General features: G+C 41.4%; 1 protein-coding gene across 1 annotated transcript in view; it reads right to left on the bottom strand.

Annotated features, from left to right (window-relative positions):
* The window catches only part of cacna1ba (calcium channel, voltage-dependent, N type, alpha 1B subunit, a), a 340688-nt gene that overhangs the window by 292800 nt on the left and 27831 nt on the right, over nucleotides 1–20057 (bottom strand). The window contains exons 4-5 of the mRNA XM_039620693.1: nucleotides 5313–5404; nucleotides 4355–4507 (exon numbers count right to left, since the gene is read on the bottom strand). Coding sequence (XP_039476627.1) covers nucleotides 4355–4507; nucleotides 5313–5404 — 245 coding nt within the window. The remainder of the gene's footprint in view (nucleotides 1–4354; nucleotides 4508–5312; nucleotides 5405–20057) is intronic.

Here is a 20057-nt window from a genome sequence, read left to right as displayed (position 1 = left end):
CATGAAAGGTGCTCTTTTAGGGTTACTAAGCAAATGTCTACGTGACCTTTACCTAATAACCTTTGTGATGATAAACTTGTTTACCGACTTGCTCTCTTGTAGAACATACAGACTTAGAAAAGGGAACTTCAGCTCTGAGTTTTGAGAATAACTCTGTTAAGTTGACAGGAAACACGCCGGAACAGCCATATAGGGCAAATGTGTTGGAGCTTGTAATTAAATGTGGGACTTGAAAAGAGGAAGCAAATTTGGTACAGGACGTACTTGAGATGATCAGACGAGAGAAGGAGAAGGTCAGGAATAGTTTAAACTAAGATTGAGAAATTAAATTGGGTGAAAGGGGGTGTAGTAAGTGATTCAGGGCAGCTCACAGCCTGGCGTAAACGCAAGGTGCTGTCACACAGCTTAAGTTATTTGGTTGATTTATTTTATGACAAAATAATAAGGAAATACTAAAAGTATACAACACGTTGAGGAGATCTCTTTTGTTATATTTTAGTGTTTAACATGGAAGATGCCTCTCTGGAGCTTCTCTCCTGATGCTACTCCACCAAAAGAAGTTTATTTATAGAGACTATGTCAGCTCCCAAACAGACAACAACAAACCAAGACTAGCAAAAAACAATCTAAATATAAATAATAATAAATACAGAACAATACAGAATCCAAATTTGAACCAAAGAACAAAATAGTGAAATGTGGATTATTGGGTTTTTCTCTGTATATATGAAGCATTTGTAATGTGTATCTGCTCATTATAATGATGAAGGCTTGTAGAGGCCAGTTTCTACTCACAAACAAGTGCTCAGCCAGACTGAAAACAGGAAGCTGTAGTGCACAAGGCATATTAATAAATATAGACACAAAAGAGGAACTCCCCATATAAACAACGTTCAAAAAATGTGTGAAGTATAAAGTACCGAAATAACACTATATAAGTCACAGTTGATGATTCTAATGTTAGAGAGCTCTTGCAACTGGCGTCTGAGCTGTGCAGAGGTCGATGTTGGTCATAACAGGGATGTCTCTATTTACAGGTTGAGTTAATTTTATACACAATGCGTAACTGTGCTTGTTTAGAGTTGATGTTCCGTCCAAACAGGTTTTAAGCTTCACTGGTGAGAGTGTCCAGGTGATACATGTTGAGGGAAGATGAGAACATAGCAGGTGAATTGCATGCACGCTTACAAACACACATGATTTATATATAGGCCAGGCCAAAGGCCTGGACTTGATGTAGCTTTCAACTTTACAGCTCCTAACTTGCAGGAATGGCGGGGAGTGTAATGAATGAATGCAAAACATGCTTACAGACACAAACATGACAGGGGTTTATTTTACAGGGTAAAGGTGGATCACAGGTTGCTTTGTTTCTGCTTAGCAACTACTGAGGTAAATGGTGTTAAAGATAAATATGCAATAAGTGAACAGGAAATGTGTAAGGGTGAGCCGGGTGAAACAAAATGTTGTAGATAATGGAAATTTGTCTAACGGGCATTAACAGTAACTTTTGCATGTTATGTATATGCTTGAGGCCAAAAGAGGCGTAAATCCAGATAGAAAACTTTGAAGTGTGCTTTTTAGCGGAGAGTCAGGCTGACATGGGGATGGTGTGTATTTTACTGGGGTTGTGTTTAATAAAACTAAAAGCGTTGCTCACACACATAAAGAGTATTGACATTGAATAAAGTTAATATAATGGATAGAGCCCAGAACATGATAATACATAAGTGAAATCAAATGCAATGTTTGATTTCACTTTTATTGGGAAATAATCAGGCTAGAAATGTGAGTAACCTATGTTTAAACTGTGAAAACACTCTCCACATACTTTGAAACTGCGCAACTCTGAGTGGGCAATGTAATGAAGCAACTGTTACATATTTGCATTAAACTAGCCAACATAGACTCACCACAAAATGATGTAGGATGTTGCCCTGCAGCGGGGGCAGAAAATCATTTGCAAACCAGGGATCTTATGTTGATTATTATATTCTTACTTATGTACACACACACACACAGAAGGGAAAAATTTCAAAACAAAACAAAAAACAACTTCGCTTAACCTGTCAAGCACAGGAGCAAAATAAAAATCTCTTTGGGCTCTGTTAAAATTTCTTTAGTAAAAGTGTAAAAGGTCAAACCTAAGAGGTTGGGCAACCCGGAAAGTCCCTCCAGTATCAGGAGTTAATAGTCAGGAAACATTTCTCACATTAACGCCTTATATCTGAAAAATGATTGACTGATAGATGTAGATTGACATACAAGTGCACATACATACACATGTGAATTTAGACATTAAAAGTGTAGAGGCATGTACACACAGATTGGCAAACCGGTACAGAGTCTAACTGAAGAGCTTAACAAAGCAGACGTGGCAGTAGGGTTTGTGATTTTGCCTGATATGATATTGTGAACTAACTTTGAATAATGACAGGAACCTTAGATGAACACAGTAGGTTAGTAAGGTGTAGCAGAGAGAGGCTGTTTGTTTTCTATCCCTTACAGGAGAAGATTTCCACTAGAGAGAGACCCAGAAGAGGAGCGGAGATTACCTAAGCATGAAGTGTTTTCAAGTGGGGGCTGGTGTTTAGTACTAGACCACCTAGAGGACAGGAGGTTATTGTCTGATTTGCTGAGTCAGGGGGCGGCAAGAGAGGGTCAGAGCGAAGGTAGTGGACCTGGGAATGGTGTAGTGACGTCTTTGGAAGACGTCAAAAGGGGGAATTGTGGAATTACAGGGATTATTTTACATAACCATCATCTTATCATTGCATTAATTATCATTTCATCAAAGTGTTTATTGAAGCTGCTGGCATTATGTTATAATTTATATTATAGGGGTTATCCTAATCAAATATTAACATGTTTATTACAGGTGCAGTTATAACTACTTTAAAATGATTGAGTTAAATATATATGTATCATAACTCATATGCTGAGTACATTGTTACAGTAAAATAGTAGCTGAGCAAAGGCCTGAATGTATTCAGCTTCTTGTGGTATTTGAGTTTGCTTAGTTACAGGTGACGGAAGGATGTCCAGTCCATGGTGACCTCAAAGGCCTTAGGTCATCACCATATTCGGAAGAGTATGCCACAAGGAGGAACCTCTATGTTGCATTTAATTCTTAAAATACATGAATGTTCTGTACATGCAAATTATGTGCTTGTAAACGCAAGAAGGGGCGTTACAATACCCTGATGTTATAAAAGCAATCTAGAGTGTATTTTGGGTAGAGATGTACAACTGTTTTGCAGTTTGCACCTCTCCACGCTGCGTGCATTCATTAAAGTCAATTGTTTGAACCACCTCTTCTGGACTGTCATTGTTTTACTCTCATCCTCAATTTCGAACCCGTAACAGGACCCAAATGCAGACTCCAAGATGTGGAAAGTAACTCCAAAACAGCTTTTTATTGCTGACACAAGGGAAAGAATATAAACTATACTGGGACATGAATAACTTAATAAACGAAGAGGCACACAGGGGGAACACACAGCCGGGTATGAGGGAGATTGCGACGCTGGGCAGAAGAAAACAAAAGGCTTAAATCTAGGGGTGGGTTTCAATAATTGATTTATTGATTAAAATCGATTTTAGCTTTAGTAAAGCGATACCGATTCATTAAAATCCTGAATCGATTTTTAAATATAAATGTATTTTCCCAGAAATGACAGAATCTCAGGCTAAACCTCACAAAATTATTTCAACAACCACCAAACAGCTAAAACAGCAAGCGAGAGCAGGTAAACGGATTTCACAAAAAGACATAAACACAAAGCGCGGACCCGATGCATCAGAATCAGTGAGATGTTGGCTTTCTCACCCGACGGCACGTACACAGACACGCCGTCAGGGTTAAAAGCCGACAGCTCACAGATTCTGATGGACAAGGCGAATATTTGGATTTTATTCTTTAAATTTATGTAAGAGAAATTCCGACTGGTGATTTAAAAGAATACCACATACATCATAGGGAACATATTTTAAAATTAATTGTGAGTTCTCCTGTTGGAGCTTGCTTCCTTGCATAATTTCTATTACAGTCTTATTTTTGTTTATATGGGGGGAATTTTGTTAGATTCTTTTTTATAACACCAATTTCATTATCAATACTATAGTATCTCTTTGTGTTAAAAAAAAAGTACTAGTACTCCAAACTCTATTTGGATCACATAACAGAAGTCTTGTATCATATTTATGAGTCATTTGCCAAGAACAAGGTCTGATAGGACTACTTGAAACATTGGTAAGTTGTGAAAATAAATATAATTTCAAAATGTGTCACTCAACCCCTTATCTCCATTTAAAAACACATAGGAATGTTTAAGGTTCAATAATTTTTGCTCACTTGTGTTAATCCGGAAACACGTGCGATGAAATTTCCCCATGTAGAAGTCAAGGCCGATGATGGCAAACATGAGGATGGCGAAGAAGAGCAGCAGGCCAATCTGCAACAGTGGTACCATAGCTTTCATGATGGACTTTAAAACCACCTGAAGACCTGAGGCAAAGCAAGAGAAGTAAGATGTTCTAACCATGATTGGTTGCATATGTAATGTAACATACCAGCATACCATAATGCTATCAAAATATATTTACAGTAAGTCTGTGTAGGATCTCAGCCATTCAGTCATGATAATCTAAGGAGCATGGAAAGAAAAGGGACTGGACTTCTTTAAGTTTCTTGAAGACGTTTCACCTGTCACCCGAGAAGCTTCTTCAGTTCTAAGACCAAATGATGAAGAGTCGCAGGTATTCAAGCCACAGTGATAGTTGTCCCTTAAGAGGGTCATTGACCCACTATTGATCACGTAATCGCTATTGAAAAGTCTTTGAGAAACTTAAAGAACTCCAGTTACTTTTCTTTCCAAGATCCTTAGATATTTACAATATCCTTTGAATATTTCTTGTACGACCAAGTCTCCTTCTCTTCTTTCCTCTGTCCAGAAGATGCAGAGGAATTGTAGTGCTAAGGAAAAAATACTTGTTATTTTTCCTTAGCACTACAATTGTTCTTCATGATCTCTATGTTTTTCTTGGCCAATATTTTTATGCCAGATGTTGTTCTTGAGTGCAGCTCTTGGCACTAAAAGTGCACTGCTATAAACTGCATGGAAGTATCTCAATATACGGTATAGCAATACTCATATACACTGTAGCAAAGTACTCCTATACACTGTATAGGAGTACATAATATTTTGCAGTAAAGTAGTTGTTTGTTAAACTATTATAATGCTGAAACATGCTAACCTCATCGTGACCATCAGCACAGACAGCACATGTATTAAAATCTGAAGTGGACTTACTTGGAATCCCAGAGACAAGTTTGAGTGGTCGCAGCACTCTCACCGCCCTCAGTGTTCTCAGATCAAAGTCAGCCCCCACAGTGGCCAGGATCCTACACACAATAACAGCATGGATTCAACAATAAAATTAAGCTGTATTGTTCATAGCCTGCTTTTGGTATGGTGGCATCACAAAAAAGCTGGTATAATTTAGCAGTGCGATGTTCTTTAACTCACTGACCAAAACCCATGTTGTCTAGTTATTCAACTGGAATATTCATGAAAAGTGCAGATGTTCCCTTCTTCCATTTCACAATTATGGCTTGTACTGTGCTTCTGGGGCACTCAAAGCTCTAGAAAAGGTGTCATACCCTTGTCCTGATTTATGTCTTACTATAGTGTGATCACAGGCACCTACAGACTTTTTTTAACCTGACATGCAGTGTGAACTGTGGGACCTTGAAATACACAAGTGTTTGCCTTTTTAAACTGTGTCCAGTTACTTCAGTTTGCCAGCTGGACTCAAATCAACTTCAATACATTGCAGAGTGTGCATGAATCTGAAACCTTGACATGTAGAATAGCAATGATCCTACATGGTGGGTTTTTGGTATGCAGAGTGGTGTACAGCAGGGAAGAGGGGCAGCCCAAACAACAAAAACCACTTCTAAAAGTAAACTCCAATTGTTCACAGCAGAACCTCTTATAAGCTTAGTGTGACTTGTGGCTGAGCTGCTATAGAACTCTCAATCAATCAGTCAAAAATTGTTAAGAATCACTGATCCTATGAACAGGGGTGCACATAAGTGGTCCGCAGGTGCGCATGCGCTGTCAAAATAAAAGACACGCACCAGTTAAGAAGTTGCAATGCACGTTTCCGAACATATAAAAGGCACTGTTTTTGTCCGCTAGAGTGGGATTTTCACGGCATATTCTGCACCACATCTCTGTGCGTTCATTATTTGTTTGAAGCCAGCTCACCTCCTGCAACCACTTTTCTGAAAATACGCGCTTCTTTTGCAGTTCGGACTCCTGACATTTCTTTGGAGGTGGAGGAACACCAAAGTAATTGTTTATAGGACCTTGCTTCTTCGACATCTTTAAGAGTTCTAAACAAATGTCTGTCCTCCTCCAGAAAATCTTATGTACGCAAACGTGCGTTGCAACTTCTTAGCGCATGCGCACCTGCGGACCACTTATGTGCACCCCTGCCTATGAAGAGACACTTCTATTCTAATGGAACAGCTCTCTTCTAGAATCACAATGCCACCATCCATACGACATGAGGGCTATGAATGAAGATGAAAAATGTGTAAGACAGCAGTCTCCTCTATTAACACTTAAGTGTCAGGTAAATATCTTAATAAGACTTTTCTTAAGACATAATGTCTTAATTAAGAAAAACACTTTTGTACGCTGATCAAAGATGGTAGCCACTGGCTCTTTTGCAATAAAAAAAAACCCTGCCTATGAAAATAATCAAGTCCATAACAATATTTGCAACAGACTAGCAAAATTGTTTACTAAAGCATTCATCCATCATGTGCTTATTATTATTAGGGTTGTGGAGGGGATTGGACCCTATCCCAGGTATCACAGGGCGAGAGTTGGGGTACACCCACCCTGGACAGATCGCCAATCTAGCGCAGGGCTAATACAGAGAGACAAACAACCATTTGCACTCACATCAACACCTATAGAAAATTTTGATTTTCCAATTCACCTAACACCACTAAGTGCATGTCTGTGGACTGTGGCAGGAAGCTTGAGAACCCATGCAATCATGGGGAGAACATGCAAATTCTAGCAAAACATTGAAGTTTTTCATTCCACATTGTGTGTCAGTTGAGCACAGTGAACTAAACCAGTGGAGAGGAGAGAACAGCAAAGAGGCTTGAGCTCTTCTTTTCTGAAGAAGAAGAGCTTTCCTGACACTTGCTGCAACCCTCATCTTAATTTAGTTTTTTTAATGTCTGACTTAAGAATGTATGGTTAGCTATGTAAAGGCCACATCTAGTGTGTCTGGAAACGATTATTCATCATCATCCTTGAACATTTGTTCTTCAAAGTTTTGCTTTTCTAAGGCCGTGTCAACACTTGAGTGTTTTTCATTTATGTACAATTGAATTAAACAAAAATGGCAGTGGTATGATCAGGCACTGAGCATTCAGCAGTTTCTTTTTCTGGCAGTTTCTAGTTTTCAGGTGAAAACTACAACAATGTCACATCTAGCTTGAACAAGTACTGAGTGAGTGCATATAGTGGGGAAATAATTTCTGAACCACTGCTGAATTTGTAAGTTCAAGTCCATGTTCAAAATGGGACAAATCCCCTAGAGTGGTTGAGAATGACCAAGATAAGATCCTGTGGGACTTCCAGATACAGACAGATAAACTGGCGATGGCTAACCAACTGGACATAGTAGTGGTAGACAAGTGGAGTGTTACGGCCCTTGGAGAGAGTGAGACTACCCTTTTGTGTTTATGCAAATCTAAGTGTGCTAGGACTCGTGGATGACTGGCTGCTGGGAGTCCTGTGCCAGCCTTCTTTTATGCAGATCACAGTGTGCCAGACCTCGCGGACGATTGGCTGCCTGGAGATCCCATGACACTTCAAGACCAATTGACTGGCTGATTGTCTGCACCTGGGAGTATAAAAAGGCTGAAGATTCTTCACACTGTGGGGGACCTGTGAACTTTGTTTGTTAAACCTGTTCGCTGTGTTGCTCTTTGTTTGTTAAACCTGATATACAGCTGAACTTAGTTTCATTAGAGTTTTGTGATGCTGGCTTGCCTTAGTTAACCCTTAGCTTCTATTTTGTGTGTTGCCAGCTTGCCTTAGTTTACCCTTAGCTTTTACGCTTGACTGTTATTTTTCTTTATGTAATAATTGTTTGCCCAGTAGTCTGTTGAACAGCCCTGTCGGTTTTCCATTTAAAGTTTGTAATAAAACCTGTTATTTTACTCAGTTTGCGTGTGGGGCATTGTGTATGTTACTCCCCTCCTGTCGCCTAGGAGAGGGGGTCGTAACACGGAGGAAGGCAGCGGTAGTAATAGATGTAGCTATACCGAGTGATAGCAACATTGGGGAAAAAGGAACACAAGAAGCTTGAGAAGTACCAAGAGCTGACAAAAGAGCTCGAGAAGATGTGGAGGGTGAAAGCAACAGTGGTCCCTATGGTAATCAGAGCCTTCAGGGCAGTGACCCCCAAGCTAGGCAAGTGGCTCCAGCAGATCCCAGGAACAACAAGGAGGAATAATAATAAATAACAGACAAATTTTCACAGTGCTATACTCAACGTTTTCTTTTTGAATTCAATGTCCAATGAATGCAAAGTGTATGGTGTATGGTGCAAGGTGCCAGTCTAGCTCAGGCTTCCACAAGAGTTTTCACAGGCCTCAGAAAGAAGCTGTTTTTCAGTCTTTCTGTCCGTGCTCTCATTACCCAGAGCCTGCTAAAGGGGAGGGAGTATAAAAGACGTTGTCCAAGTGTGCGCTGTCACACTTGATCTTTCAGCTGTGTTTCTGAATCAGGGGTGAGAAGGGGCACCAATGACCTTGAATCCAGTCTTCACCATTTACCAGACTGGCATGTGATGTATCCATTTTATATTTCCTAAAATCATTGACAAGGTCATTTGTCTTGCTGGATTTGAGGAACAAGTTATTGTTCTGACACCAGGATGTGAAGGCCGGGACCTCCTCTTTATAGGTCGCCTCATTGTTGGTGGTTATCATTCCCACCATAGCTATGTCGCCAGCAAATTTATACACTACAGGTCAAAAGTTTTAGATTATCCCCAATCATTTCAGTTATTTATTGCAATTCAAGTCATTCAAGTCCAATGAATAGATTGAAACGGTGAACTGCCAGAGGTTAAAAAAAATGTAAGGTTACCCAAAACTGAAAAATAATGTGCATTTCAGAATTATACAAAAAAGCCTTTTTCAGGATCACAAAATGGGTTCACAATTTAAAGCAATGGAGGTTGATCAAGCCTCGAAAGCTGGTGCTACTAATTCCTGCAGGTGTTCCAACTTTTCTGGATTACTTACAACCCCCTCTGTCTGCATAAAAGTGTTGCATCAGTTGAACAGTATTATACAAGTTTACAACCATTTATAGAGTAAATGCTACAAAAATGGTGAGAAAAAGGCAATTAACAATGGAAGAAAGACAGACCATCACAACACTTAAAAATGTAGGTCTTTCCTAAAGAGGAATTGAAAAGAAAATCAAGGTGTCAATGAGTACAGTTTCTTTCACCATCAAAAGCCACTAAAACACTAGGGCAAGCTCTGACAGGAAGAGGTCAGGCAGACCCAAAGCCACAACTGAATCAGAGGACAAGTTTCTGAGAGTTAACAGCTTGCTTGATAGATGGCTCACAGGACAACAGCTTCAAGCACAGCTTGAAAGTGGGCGTAGCAAGCAAGTCTCAGTTTCAACTGTGAAGAGAAGACTTCGAGCACAGGTTTGACAGGACGAGATGCAGCAAGAAAGCCATTGCTAAGACTGCAGAATAAGACAAAGAGGCTTGTCTGGGCCATGAAACATTGCTAATGGATTACTGAAGACTGGAAGAAGGTATTTTGGACTAATGAATCAAAATTGGAAATCTTCGGTTCATCATGCAGGATGTTTGTTCTCCATCGAGTAGGTGAAAGGATGGTTCCACAGTGTGTGGCATCTACTGTCAGACATGGAAGGGGAAGTGTGATGGTCTGGGGCTGTTTTGCAGGATCCAGGGTCGGTGACTTGTACAGAGTGAGAGGCTCCCTAAAACAGCCACCACAGCATTCTGCAGCGGCGTGCAATACCTTCTGGGATGTGTCTAGTTGGTCAGGGGTTTGACCTACAGCAAGATAATGACTCAAAACTAACATGGAGTGGCCAGCACAGTCTTCAGACTTAAACCCCATCGAGATGGTTTGGGTTGAACTGGACAGAAGACTGAAATCAAAGCAACCTACAAGTGCAACACATTTATGGGAACTTCTGCAACAGATATGGGAAGAACTTTCTAAAGAATATTAGATTTCGATTGTAGAAAGCTGTGTTCAGTTGTTACAGCTGCCAAAAGTGGCTACTTTGATCAGTCAAAAATTTAGAATACATTTTGATTCCATGATTTCTTTTTTAACTCTAATTGCTTATTTGTACTATGCTTTCATTTCAGAGTGCAATGAGAAATAAAACTGGATAATTTTCAATAAAATCCTGGAAAAATTGGGGTGCTCTAAAACTTTTAACCGGAATTTTATATGAAATGTGTGTTACAAATGGCAGTCCAGTTGTGAGTGAAAAATGAATATGAGAGTGGACGGAGGACACAACCGTGCGGGGTTGAGGATCGTGTTCGAAAAGATGAGGTCTCCAAGTCTCACCCTTAGGTTTTAGGTTTAAAACCTTAGGCTTAGGTTTTAGGGTTTTCCAGGTGTGGGAGGGAGTGTGGACATTGCACACAGGTTTTAAACCAGTTTTACCTGGAAACAATTCTTCTACTTCTACATTTATTAAAAACAAAGCAGGATGTCCATCCATGTCCATCTTCTTCACCACTTATCTAAATGAGGGTCGCTGGAGCCTGAATTGACGTGTGGGGACAGAGTATGCTATTGGTATGGTGAGATGAAAGCAGATGATCGACTGTAGCATCTATTAAACGGAGCAGCTGGAAATAGAAGAGGTGTCTTGTGTTGTCTAGAATAACACAGCACTTTAGGATTCTTTCTGCAGAACATGGTGGCAACAAAGACACACAGGAAAACTATAAAAAAAAAAAAATTACTAAAATTATCGGAAGCATTGGGACCAAAGATCCAACAGGGTTCAATCTTTTATTTACAGTTCTGGAGAGAAAAGAGATAAATATTTAAACAATTTCTTAACATTTTTAAGTATATTTCACTTTTTAGTGGAAAACACTTTAGACTAGAGGCCTTTGGAAGGGGCCCGACCAAGCCACGGGTGCCAGGCCCTACAAAGCAGCCACGGAGTGTGTACTGACCCGAGCAGTCAGCCCCAGACACCGAGAACTACCAACGCACCTACAACTGAAGGTATCGGCCACTGGCAGGGAGTGTGGTGGGGGGAGATAGGCCTCCACACCTGGGAGTCCTGAGATGTTCCCCTCTCTTGGAACATCTATGTTCCAAGAGAGGGGAACATCTCAGGACAATTTTTCCAACCGACCAATAAGGGCCAATAACTGCTCAGCATCTCTGGGAACTCCTTCAAGACTGTTGGAAAACCATTTCAGGCGACTACCTCATGAAGCTCATCGAGAGAATGACAAGAGTGTCCAAAGCAGTAATCAGCAGTAATATTTTATATCTAAATTATAAAATATGTTTTGAATTATTTCACACTTTTTTTGGTAATTTATAATTCTGACTCTTCTGAAATGATGCCACGGTAGAGTACAGTTCATAGTATGTTTCTTGTCTGCTGTAATGCAGACAAGATGAAGATGAATGTATGTCTCTACAATACATTCGTAGTGGCCTTATGAAGCTAATATCAGCACTGTGAGACAAATAAAGGAGTAGAGATTAGGGATGGGTATCGTTTAGGTTTTATCCGATACCGGTGCCAAACCGGTACTTTTGAAACGGTGCCGGTGCTTAAACGGTGCTCAAACCGGTGCTTAAAGAATGGAGAGCACAAAATTGGTCCAAAAACCTCTCATGTTCAGCTGTTATTTTTGTAAAAAGATAACAATGTTAGCCTTTTCTGCAGCTATAGGGCATATATGGTATCACTCTTGGCTGGAAGCAGTGCTTAAACAATGGAAAAAACACAAACTTTGTCCAAAAACCTCTCATGTTTAACTGTTTTCCACTTTTTCTTTGGTCATTTTAGCCTTTTTGGCCAGGGTGAAGGGAGTATCTGCCATCAAACAAGAAGACAGCCGCATGTAACTACGACGGTGTTTGCTAGTTCACCTTACATGCATTAATGTAATAATGTGGTTAGCGTACTCAACATTAATTACACACAAACAACATGAAGCTACTCATGCAGAGAAGAACGGCTGCTGCTGCCATCATCATCCATCATCATTTCTGCTATGCTGACAGGGCTAGGGGCCAGGACTCTCCTCTTCAGGTTTTTGGGGGATGTTGCTAACTCCAGGTCCGATAACAGGCACCACACCCGCAGTAAATGTGCACGGTGTGAGGTTTCGCAGCAAGCTATCAAAAACGGCGCATTTCTCGGCTTTAAAAAAAAACGCTATGCGTCGCCAGGTGTTTCATCAGATTTGAGGTGTTACCTCCTTTGACAGTATCACAGTATCAGCTTAAAGCACTTGTTGCAGGCTGCTGAGTTTGCATCTTTTGCTGTGAAGTACAGCCAGACTTTTGACCGCTTCGCCTTGGGCATTTTTAATCTGTAGCTCTGCTCTAAAAGAACGTACGTACCTGGCCCCGCCTACTATCCTCGGAAACGTAAAATGATTGGCTAGAATTGGCTCAGGAAAAAAAAAGCACCGAAATAAAGCACCGAAATGTGCGCTGCTTTTCGGTCTGGTTACTACCGTTTATGTCAGAACCGGTGCCATCATGGCACCGGACACCGGTACCCATCCCTAGTAGAGATACAGATGAAAGAAGGAGAGGGGGCACACGGGGGTAATAAAGAGACAGTGAGACAGAGAAGACAGGGAGGGAGAGATGCTTGGAGAGGGGAAGCCACAGCGGAGATGACTGGAGTTGTCACCATAGAAACAAAGGAGGCCCCGCTAATCTCATTAGAGACAAGCAGCCAGGAGAGCAGCACTGGCTCAGAAACAGAATGGACTGTGTCTTTACATACACATATACATATGATTATCAGCACAGTGCAGCCTCAGAAAACTTTCTTCTTGTGTTATGATTAATTTGTTAATACTTTAAATAATAACCAAACCGTACACTTAACATAATGATGAGACTGAAGAGATTCTACTTCTATTTACATCATTGTTCAAGACTTTGCCCATTAATTTCAAGATTTCAAATTTGTCTTGAGTGATTATCATGACTTTTTTTTCCACTTCCTCATTCCACTTCCAGATACAATGGGCTGTAATGGATAAAAACTAGAAAAATGTACAAATCTATTTTATAAATGTGTGAAACCTGGTCTATAGATCAGTTGTAGCACTTTTTGAAAAGTATGGATAAATGTTTTTCAATTTTGTTTTCTACAAAATCCATGATGCTGGATTTACTGTGCCATAAAAATATATTTTCCCCATTTCTGATTTGTTAGTTTTTCAAACTTAAATATGCCATATCACCAAACTATCATCAAATTTTAATATTAAACAAGGATAGCTCAAGTAAATACAGAATACAGTTTTTTTAAAAGATGATTTAACTTGTTTTGGGAAAAAGCTACCCAAATCTACCTCTACCTGTCTCAGTGTGAAATAGTAAACTTTCCCCTTGTTAAATCATGAATTAACTGTGATTAAACACATTTTTGGAATCCTTTGTTCAGTTTCACTAGCTACACCGAGGCCTCACTGCTTCCAGACCTTGTTGAATGAAGAAATCACTTAAAAAGAGCCTATCTGACAATAAAAATTAGAATTAAACAATATAACATAAACAGACGGGACAAAAATGCCATGGGGGAGAGCCCCAGGGTAGAAATCACTGCTGACCAAAAAGAACACAATTTGCCAATAAACATCTTAATGCCCTCAATTTTAACAAAGATGCTTTGGCTTCACCTTAATCATTTAAAAACTATCCATCCATCCATCCATCCATCCATCTTCTTCCGCTTTATCCGGGGCCGGGTCGCGGGGGCAGCAGCCTAAGCAGAGAAGCCCAGACCTCCCTCTCCCCAGCCACCTCCTCTAGCTTATCCGGGGGAACACCAAGGCGTTCCCAGGCCAGCCGAGAGATATAATCTCTGCAGCATGTCCTGGGTCTGCCCCGGGGCCTCCTCCCGGTGGGACATGCCCGGAACACCTCACCCAGGAGGCGCCCAGGAGGCATCCTTGTCAGATGCCTCCTGGGCGTCTCAGCTGGCTCCTTTCAATGTGGAGGAGCAGCGGCTCTACTCTGAGCCCCTCCCGGATGGCTGAACTTCTCACCTTATCTCTAAGGGAGAGGCCAGCCACTCTTCAGAGGAAGCTCATTTCCACCGCTTGTATCTGCGATCTCGTTCTTTCGGTGACTACCCACAGCTCGTGGCCATAGGTGAGGGTAGGGACGTAGATCGACCGGTAAATTGAGAGCTTCGCTTTTACGCTCAACTCTCTCTTCACCACTACGGACCAGTGCAGCGTCCGCATCACTGCGGCCGCAGCACCAATCCGTCTGTCGATCTCCGGCTCCCTTCTCCCATCACTCGCGAAAAAGACCCCGAGGTACTTGAACTCCTCCACTTGGGGCAGGAACTCATCCCCGACCCGGAGTGGGCACTCCACCCTTTTCCGGCTGAGAACCATGGCCTCAGATTTGGAGGTGCTGATCCTCATTCCCGCTGCTTCACACTCGGCTGCGACCCATTCCAGTGCGAGCTGGAGGCCATCACCCGATGAAGCCAACAGAACCACATCATCTGCGAAAAGCAGAGATGAGATTCTGAGGCCACCTAAGTGAAAGCCCTCCACCACTTGGCTGCGCCTAGAGATCCTGTCCATAAAAATTATGAACAGAATCGGTGACAAAGGGCAGCCCTCTGTGAATCGCTACCTTATCGTGGTGGAGGGGTTTGTGTGTCCCAGGGATCTATGTTATGCTATGTTGTCCGGGGGTTTTTGCCCCCTGGTAGGGTCTCCCATGGCAAATTGTTCCTGGCTGAGGGACCAGACAAAGAGCAATTCAGAAGACCTTTATGAGGAAAACATCGAGGGAACAGTTTACCCTGCCCGGGATAGGGTTACCGGGGCCCCGCCCTGGAGCCAGGCCCGGGGACGGTGCCCGAGGGCGAGCGTCTGGTGGCCGGGCCTTAGTCCATGGGGCCCGGGCGGGCACAGCCCGAAAAGGGGACATGAGCCCATCCTCCCGCAGGCCCACCACCCGCAGGAGGCGCCGTAGGGGTCGGGTGCATTGTGTGCCGGGCGGCGGCCAGGAGCGGAGGCCCTGGCGGACTGATCCCGGCTACCAAGACTGGCATTTAAAAACTACATTGTGTATTTACTCATATTTTTTCTGTCTAATACTGAGTGTTCAGGAGTCTAAAGGCTTGGGGGAAGAAACTGTTCCTCAGTCTGGCAGTGAGGGCCCGAATGCTCCAGTAACCTCGTGCCAGAAGCCAGCAGGGTGAAAAGTGTGTTTGAGGGTCGCATGGGTTCCTCCAAAATGCTGGTGGCTTTGTGGATGCAGCAGGTATGATAGGTGTCTGTGATGAAGGGTAGAGAGGCTCCAATGATCTTCTCAGCTGTTCTTACTATCCGTTGTAGGGTATTGCGATCCAATACGGTGCAGTTACCATTACCAGACAGTGATGCAGCTGCTCAGGATGCTCTCGATAGTCCCTCTGTAGAGGGATGTTCGCACTTGCAGTTTCAAGAGGCTTTAAAAGTAACATCAGAACAACAAGCTCTATCATAAGATTCTGCGCTGTTTCATCGCTAACAGCGTCTGTTACACCATTTCCAGTAAACAAATGTATCCTTCACACTCCATTAAAGATTTTTTGTGGGGCTTACCAACGCATGAAACACTATACCAGCAGTACTGTCAGGTATACAAGTGCTTAATATGCCACTCAGTGTCGATTTAATTTGCTACTTTGCCCAACAACTCATTCAACACCAATAACAAATCTGCATTCCAGGAGTGGTTCACTGACTCTGTGATCACAGCTCTGCAGGAACACCTACATAGACGCAGGCACACACAGAAGTGGCCTTTTATCCACTGAAGTAGACTGGAAGTATATACTCAGGCTGAAGAAGATAGTTTCTTTTCTAGGTCAACAGAGAAGAACATCCCAAACTCACCCTCATCCTGCATGATCTCAACCTAGAAGCTCCATGAGCAGCAGATGCAGCAAGTGAAGCGGAAAACAGACAATTGTGTCAGGAGGACTTGTGATACATGAGACTTAGACAGCATTGTTCATGAGCAAACAAAGCATACTTATAGTCATGGACATTTAGATGTGGATCCACACATTTCCATGCAGAGTATAAGGAGCTCTGTGGAGCTAGTGCTGTCTAGTTTTGCTTTAGCTGTCAAAAAAGATTTGAAATGAAATCTATCAAACTAGAAAGCCCAGCTGCAGGAAATTTAACTTGATGGTGTTTTTCTGAAAAGGGCTAACAGAAAACACACCCAGAAAAGAAATGGAAAAAATAAAAAGACTCTTGTTTAATTGAAAATACTGAGCTCTAAAGGTCTTGTGCTGAAAAGGCACAACCCAGGCTGATGGCAGAAAATAGATGGATGAAAGGATGGATGGAAAGATGGATGAGGGATGCTTATGAAGGAATTAAATGTTGACATATATATGCAATACTAGAAAAGGCTGGATTGTTAAGGAGCCATTTCAGGCATTTCAGTGCTCTCTGGGCTTTGTAACTCAGTGCACTAAATAAAAGATAAAGCCCCAAAAGCAGAATGTGCTCATTTCATGATTACCATATTTTTTCTTGTATTAAAAATACTGAGGGCATGCTGCCAGAGCATTGCATTCCTTCAGTTTTTACAAAGTACGCTTCACCACAGCATGCTTTTAACACATATGCACCTTTTGGCTCTATTTGCATCTAAATACTAAATAAAAATTAAAGTTCTCTTTTGTCTGTTTGTTTTTTGGTTAATGTTAGAACTGCTACAGTGGCTTGCAAGACTATTTGGCCCCCTTGAACTTTTCCACATTTTGTCACATTACAGCCACAAACATGAATCAATTTTATTGGAATTCCACATGAAAGACCAATACAAAGTGGTGTACACGTGAGAAGTGGAACAAAAATCATACATGATTCCAAACATTTTTTACAAATAAATAACCGAAAAGTGGGGTGTGCGTAATTATTCAGCCCCCTGAGTCAATACTTTGTAGAATCACCTTTTGCTGCAATTACAGCTGCCAGTCTTTTAGGGTATGTCTCTACCAGCTTTGCACATCTAGAGACTGAAATCCTTGCCCACTCTTCTTTGCAAAACAGCTCCAGCTCAGTCAGATTAGATGGACAGCTTTGTGAACAGCAGTTTTCAGATCTTGCCACAGATTCTCGATTGGATTTAGATCTGGACTTTGACTGGGACATTCTAACACATGGATATGTTTTGTTTTAAACCATTCCATTGTTGCCCTGGCTTTATGTTTAGGGTCGTTGTCCTGCTGGAAGGTGAACCTCCGCCCCAGTCTCAAGTCTTTTGCAGACTCCAAGAGGTTTTCTTCCAAGATTGCCCTGTATTTGGCTCCATCCATCTTCCCATCAACTCTGACCAGCTTCCCTGTCCCTGCTGAAGAGAAGCACCCTCAGAGCATGATGCTGCCACCACCATATTTGACAGTGGGGATGGTGTGTTCAGAGTGATGTGCAGTGGTAGTTTTCTGCCACACATAGTATTTTGCATTTTGGCCAAAAAGTTCCATTTTGGTCTCATCTGACCAAAGCCCCTTCTTCCACATGTTCGCTGTGTCCCCCACATGGCTTGTGGCAAACTGCAAACGGGACTTCTTATGGTTTTCTGTTAACAATGGCTTTCTTCTTGCCACTCTTCCATAAAGGCCAACTTTGTGCAGTGCACGACTAATAGTTGTCCTATGGACAGATTCGCCCAGCTGAGCTGTAGATCTCTGCAGCTCGTCCAGAGTCACCGTGGGCCTCTTGGCTGCATTTCTGATCTGCACTCTCCTTGTTCGGCCTGTGAGTTTAGGTGGACGGCCTCATCTTGGTAGGTTTACAGTTGTGCCATACTCCTTCCATTTCTGAATGATCGCTTGAACAGTGCTCCGTGGGATGTTCAAGACTTCTCACGTGTACACCACTTTGTATTGGTCTTTCACGTGGAATTCCAATAAAATTGATTCATGTTTGTGGCTGTAATGTGACAAAATGTGGAAAAGTTCAAGGGGGCTGAATACTTTTGCAAGCCACTGTATGTTCTGGCACCATACATGCAGCAGGTAAATGAAGATGATACTATCACTGACGGGAGTGTCCAAAGTGATCCTAATGTTAAAGGAGCATTGTTTTTGGTGCTGTATTTAACAAAGCCACGCGGTTCTGTCACGTATACTTAATTGTGGGAACAAATGGAAAATGATTTCCTAATCAGCTGAGCCATCCACTTTGATGCAGTGTTGTGATTTCACCCAAGCTGAACCCATCAAATTCTATTCCAACTGACTCAAATATTTTAGATTCAATTGAATATTCATGAAAATATACACTGAAAAAAATGCTTGGAATGTACTAGATTTGAATGTGCATATCGGTGCCACATTGGAATGGAATGTGGTCAACAAACACAGTTTCTCTTTTTTCTAATAAATCCAAATCTTAGACTACCATGACCTGGATGACTTAGAACCTACAACGACACAGTAAATCCAAAGTATTTTATTCACTCAAGATTGCATAAAATCATGTTGATACAACAGGGTAACAGATTTCACTTGTAACTGCAGTTTAACTTCATAATGTCAAAATTATTCAAAGGTGAATACACAAGTGATTTTAAATGACATCCTTTAAGCATGATAGAGGAATTAAATATGTAGCTAAACTTCTTTAGACTGACAAAGGTTTCACTTAATGTTATAGGGTAGGTGGCTTTATACCATATGGTCTTCCTAACTTCTTGTGCACAGCTGTTCTTATTTTAATCTATATATTATTGTTGTTGATTCTATTTGTGTGCAAGTAAAACAAAAAAAACAAACAAACAAAAAACATTTCACTTGTCCGACCCACTTGAGGTCAAAGTTGTGTTTGTGGGCCACAATGTAAAATGAGTTTGACATAACTGATACATAGAGATATACAGCCAACTTTAACCTTTCAAAACACATATTTATTTTTTAATATATTTTCAAATTCATATACTTCCCAGGTTGATATTTTAATTTGCTATGGGACAAGACAACAAGATGATATTCACAGGTGGGCAGACTTAAGCAGGTGATGTAATGAAGTCTAGAACAGGAGTTTTGCCCACAGGAAGCACAGATAAGGGTTACTGAAATCATTGTTGACTAATCGACAAATCAAAGAAAAATTAGCTACCAAAATAATCTTTAGTTGCAGCCCTAGTAGAGTCATCAAGGATATAAGTTAGAAAACGTTAATCAAAAAACAAGCAAGTAAAAAACCTCAAATACTTCCTTTTGATTTGATTGTTCAACTAATATTTTCTCAAAAAAAGAGAACAGTGCATTCTATGTTTCCTGCCTTCATCTTGTCTGCTGTAATGAGTGATTCTCCTATATGTCTCTACAATACATTCGTAGTGGCCTAATGAAGCTAATATCAGCACTGTGAGACAAACAAAGGAGTGGAGATACAGATGAAAAAAGGAGAGGGGCACAGGGAGGTAATAAAGGATGCATTGAGATGAAGAGACAGTGAGACAGAGAAGACAGGGAGGGAGAGATGCTTGGAGAGGGGAAGCCACAGCGGAGATGACTGGAGTTGTCACCATGGAAACAAAGGAGGCTCCACTGATCTCATTAGAGACAAGCAGCCAGGAGAGCAGTACTGGCTCAGAAACAGAATGGACTGTGTCTTTACATACACATGTATGTAAAGACACAGTTTTTACATACATGTACATACATACATACACACATGATGCTGCACTG

This window comes from Oreochromis aureus, linkage group 12 (assembly GCF_013358895.1).
Source record: "Oreochromis aureus strain Israel breed Guangdong linkage group 12, ZZ_aureus, whole genome shotgun sequence".
NCBI lineage: Eukaryota > Metazoa > Chordata > Actinopteri > Cichliformes > Cichlidae > Oreochromis > Oreochromis aureus.
Note: the sequence above shows the minus strand (reverse complement) of the source record. Positions and strands in the feature narration are given on the sequence as shown.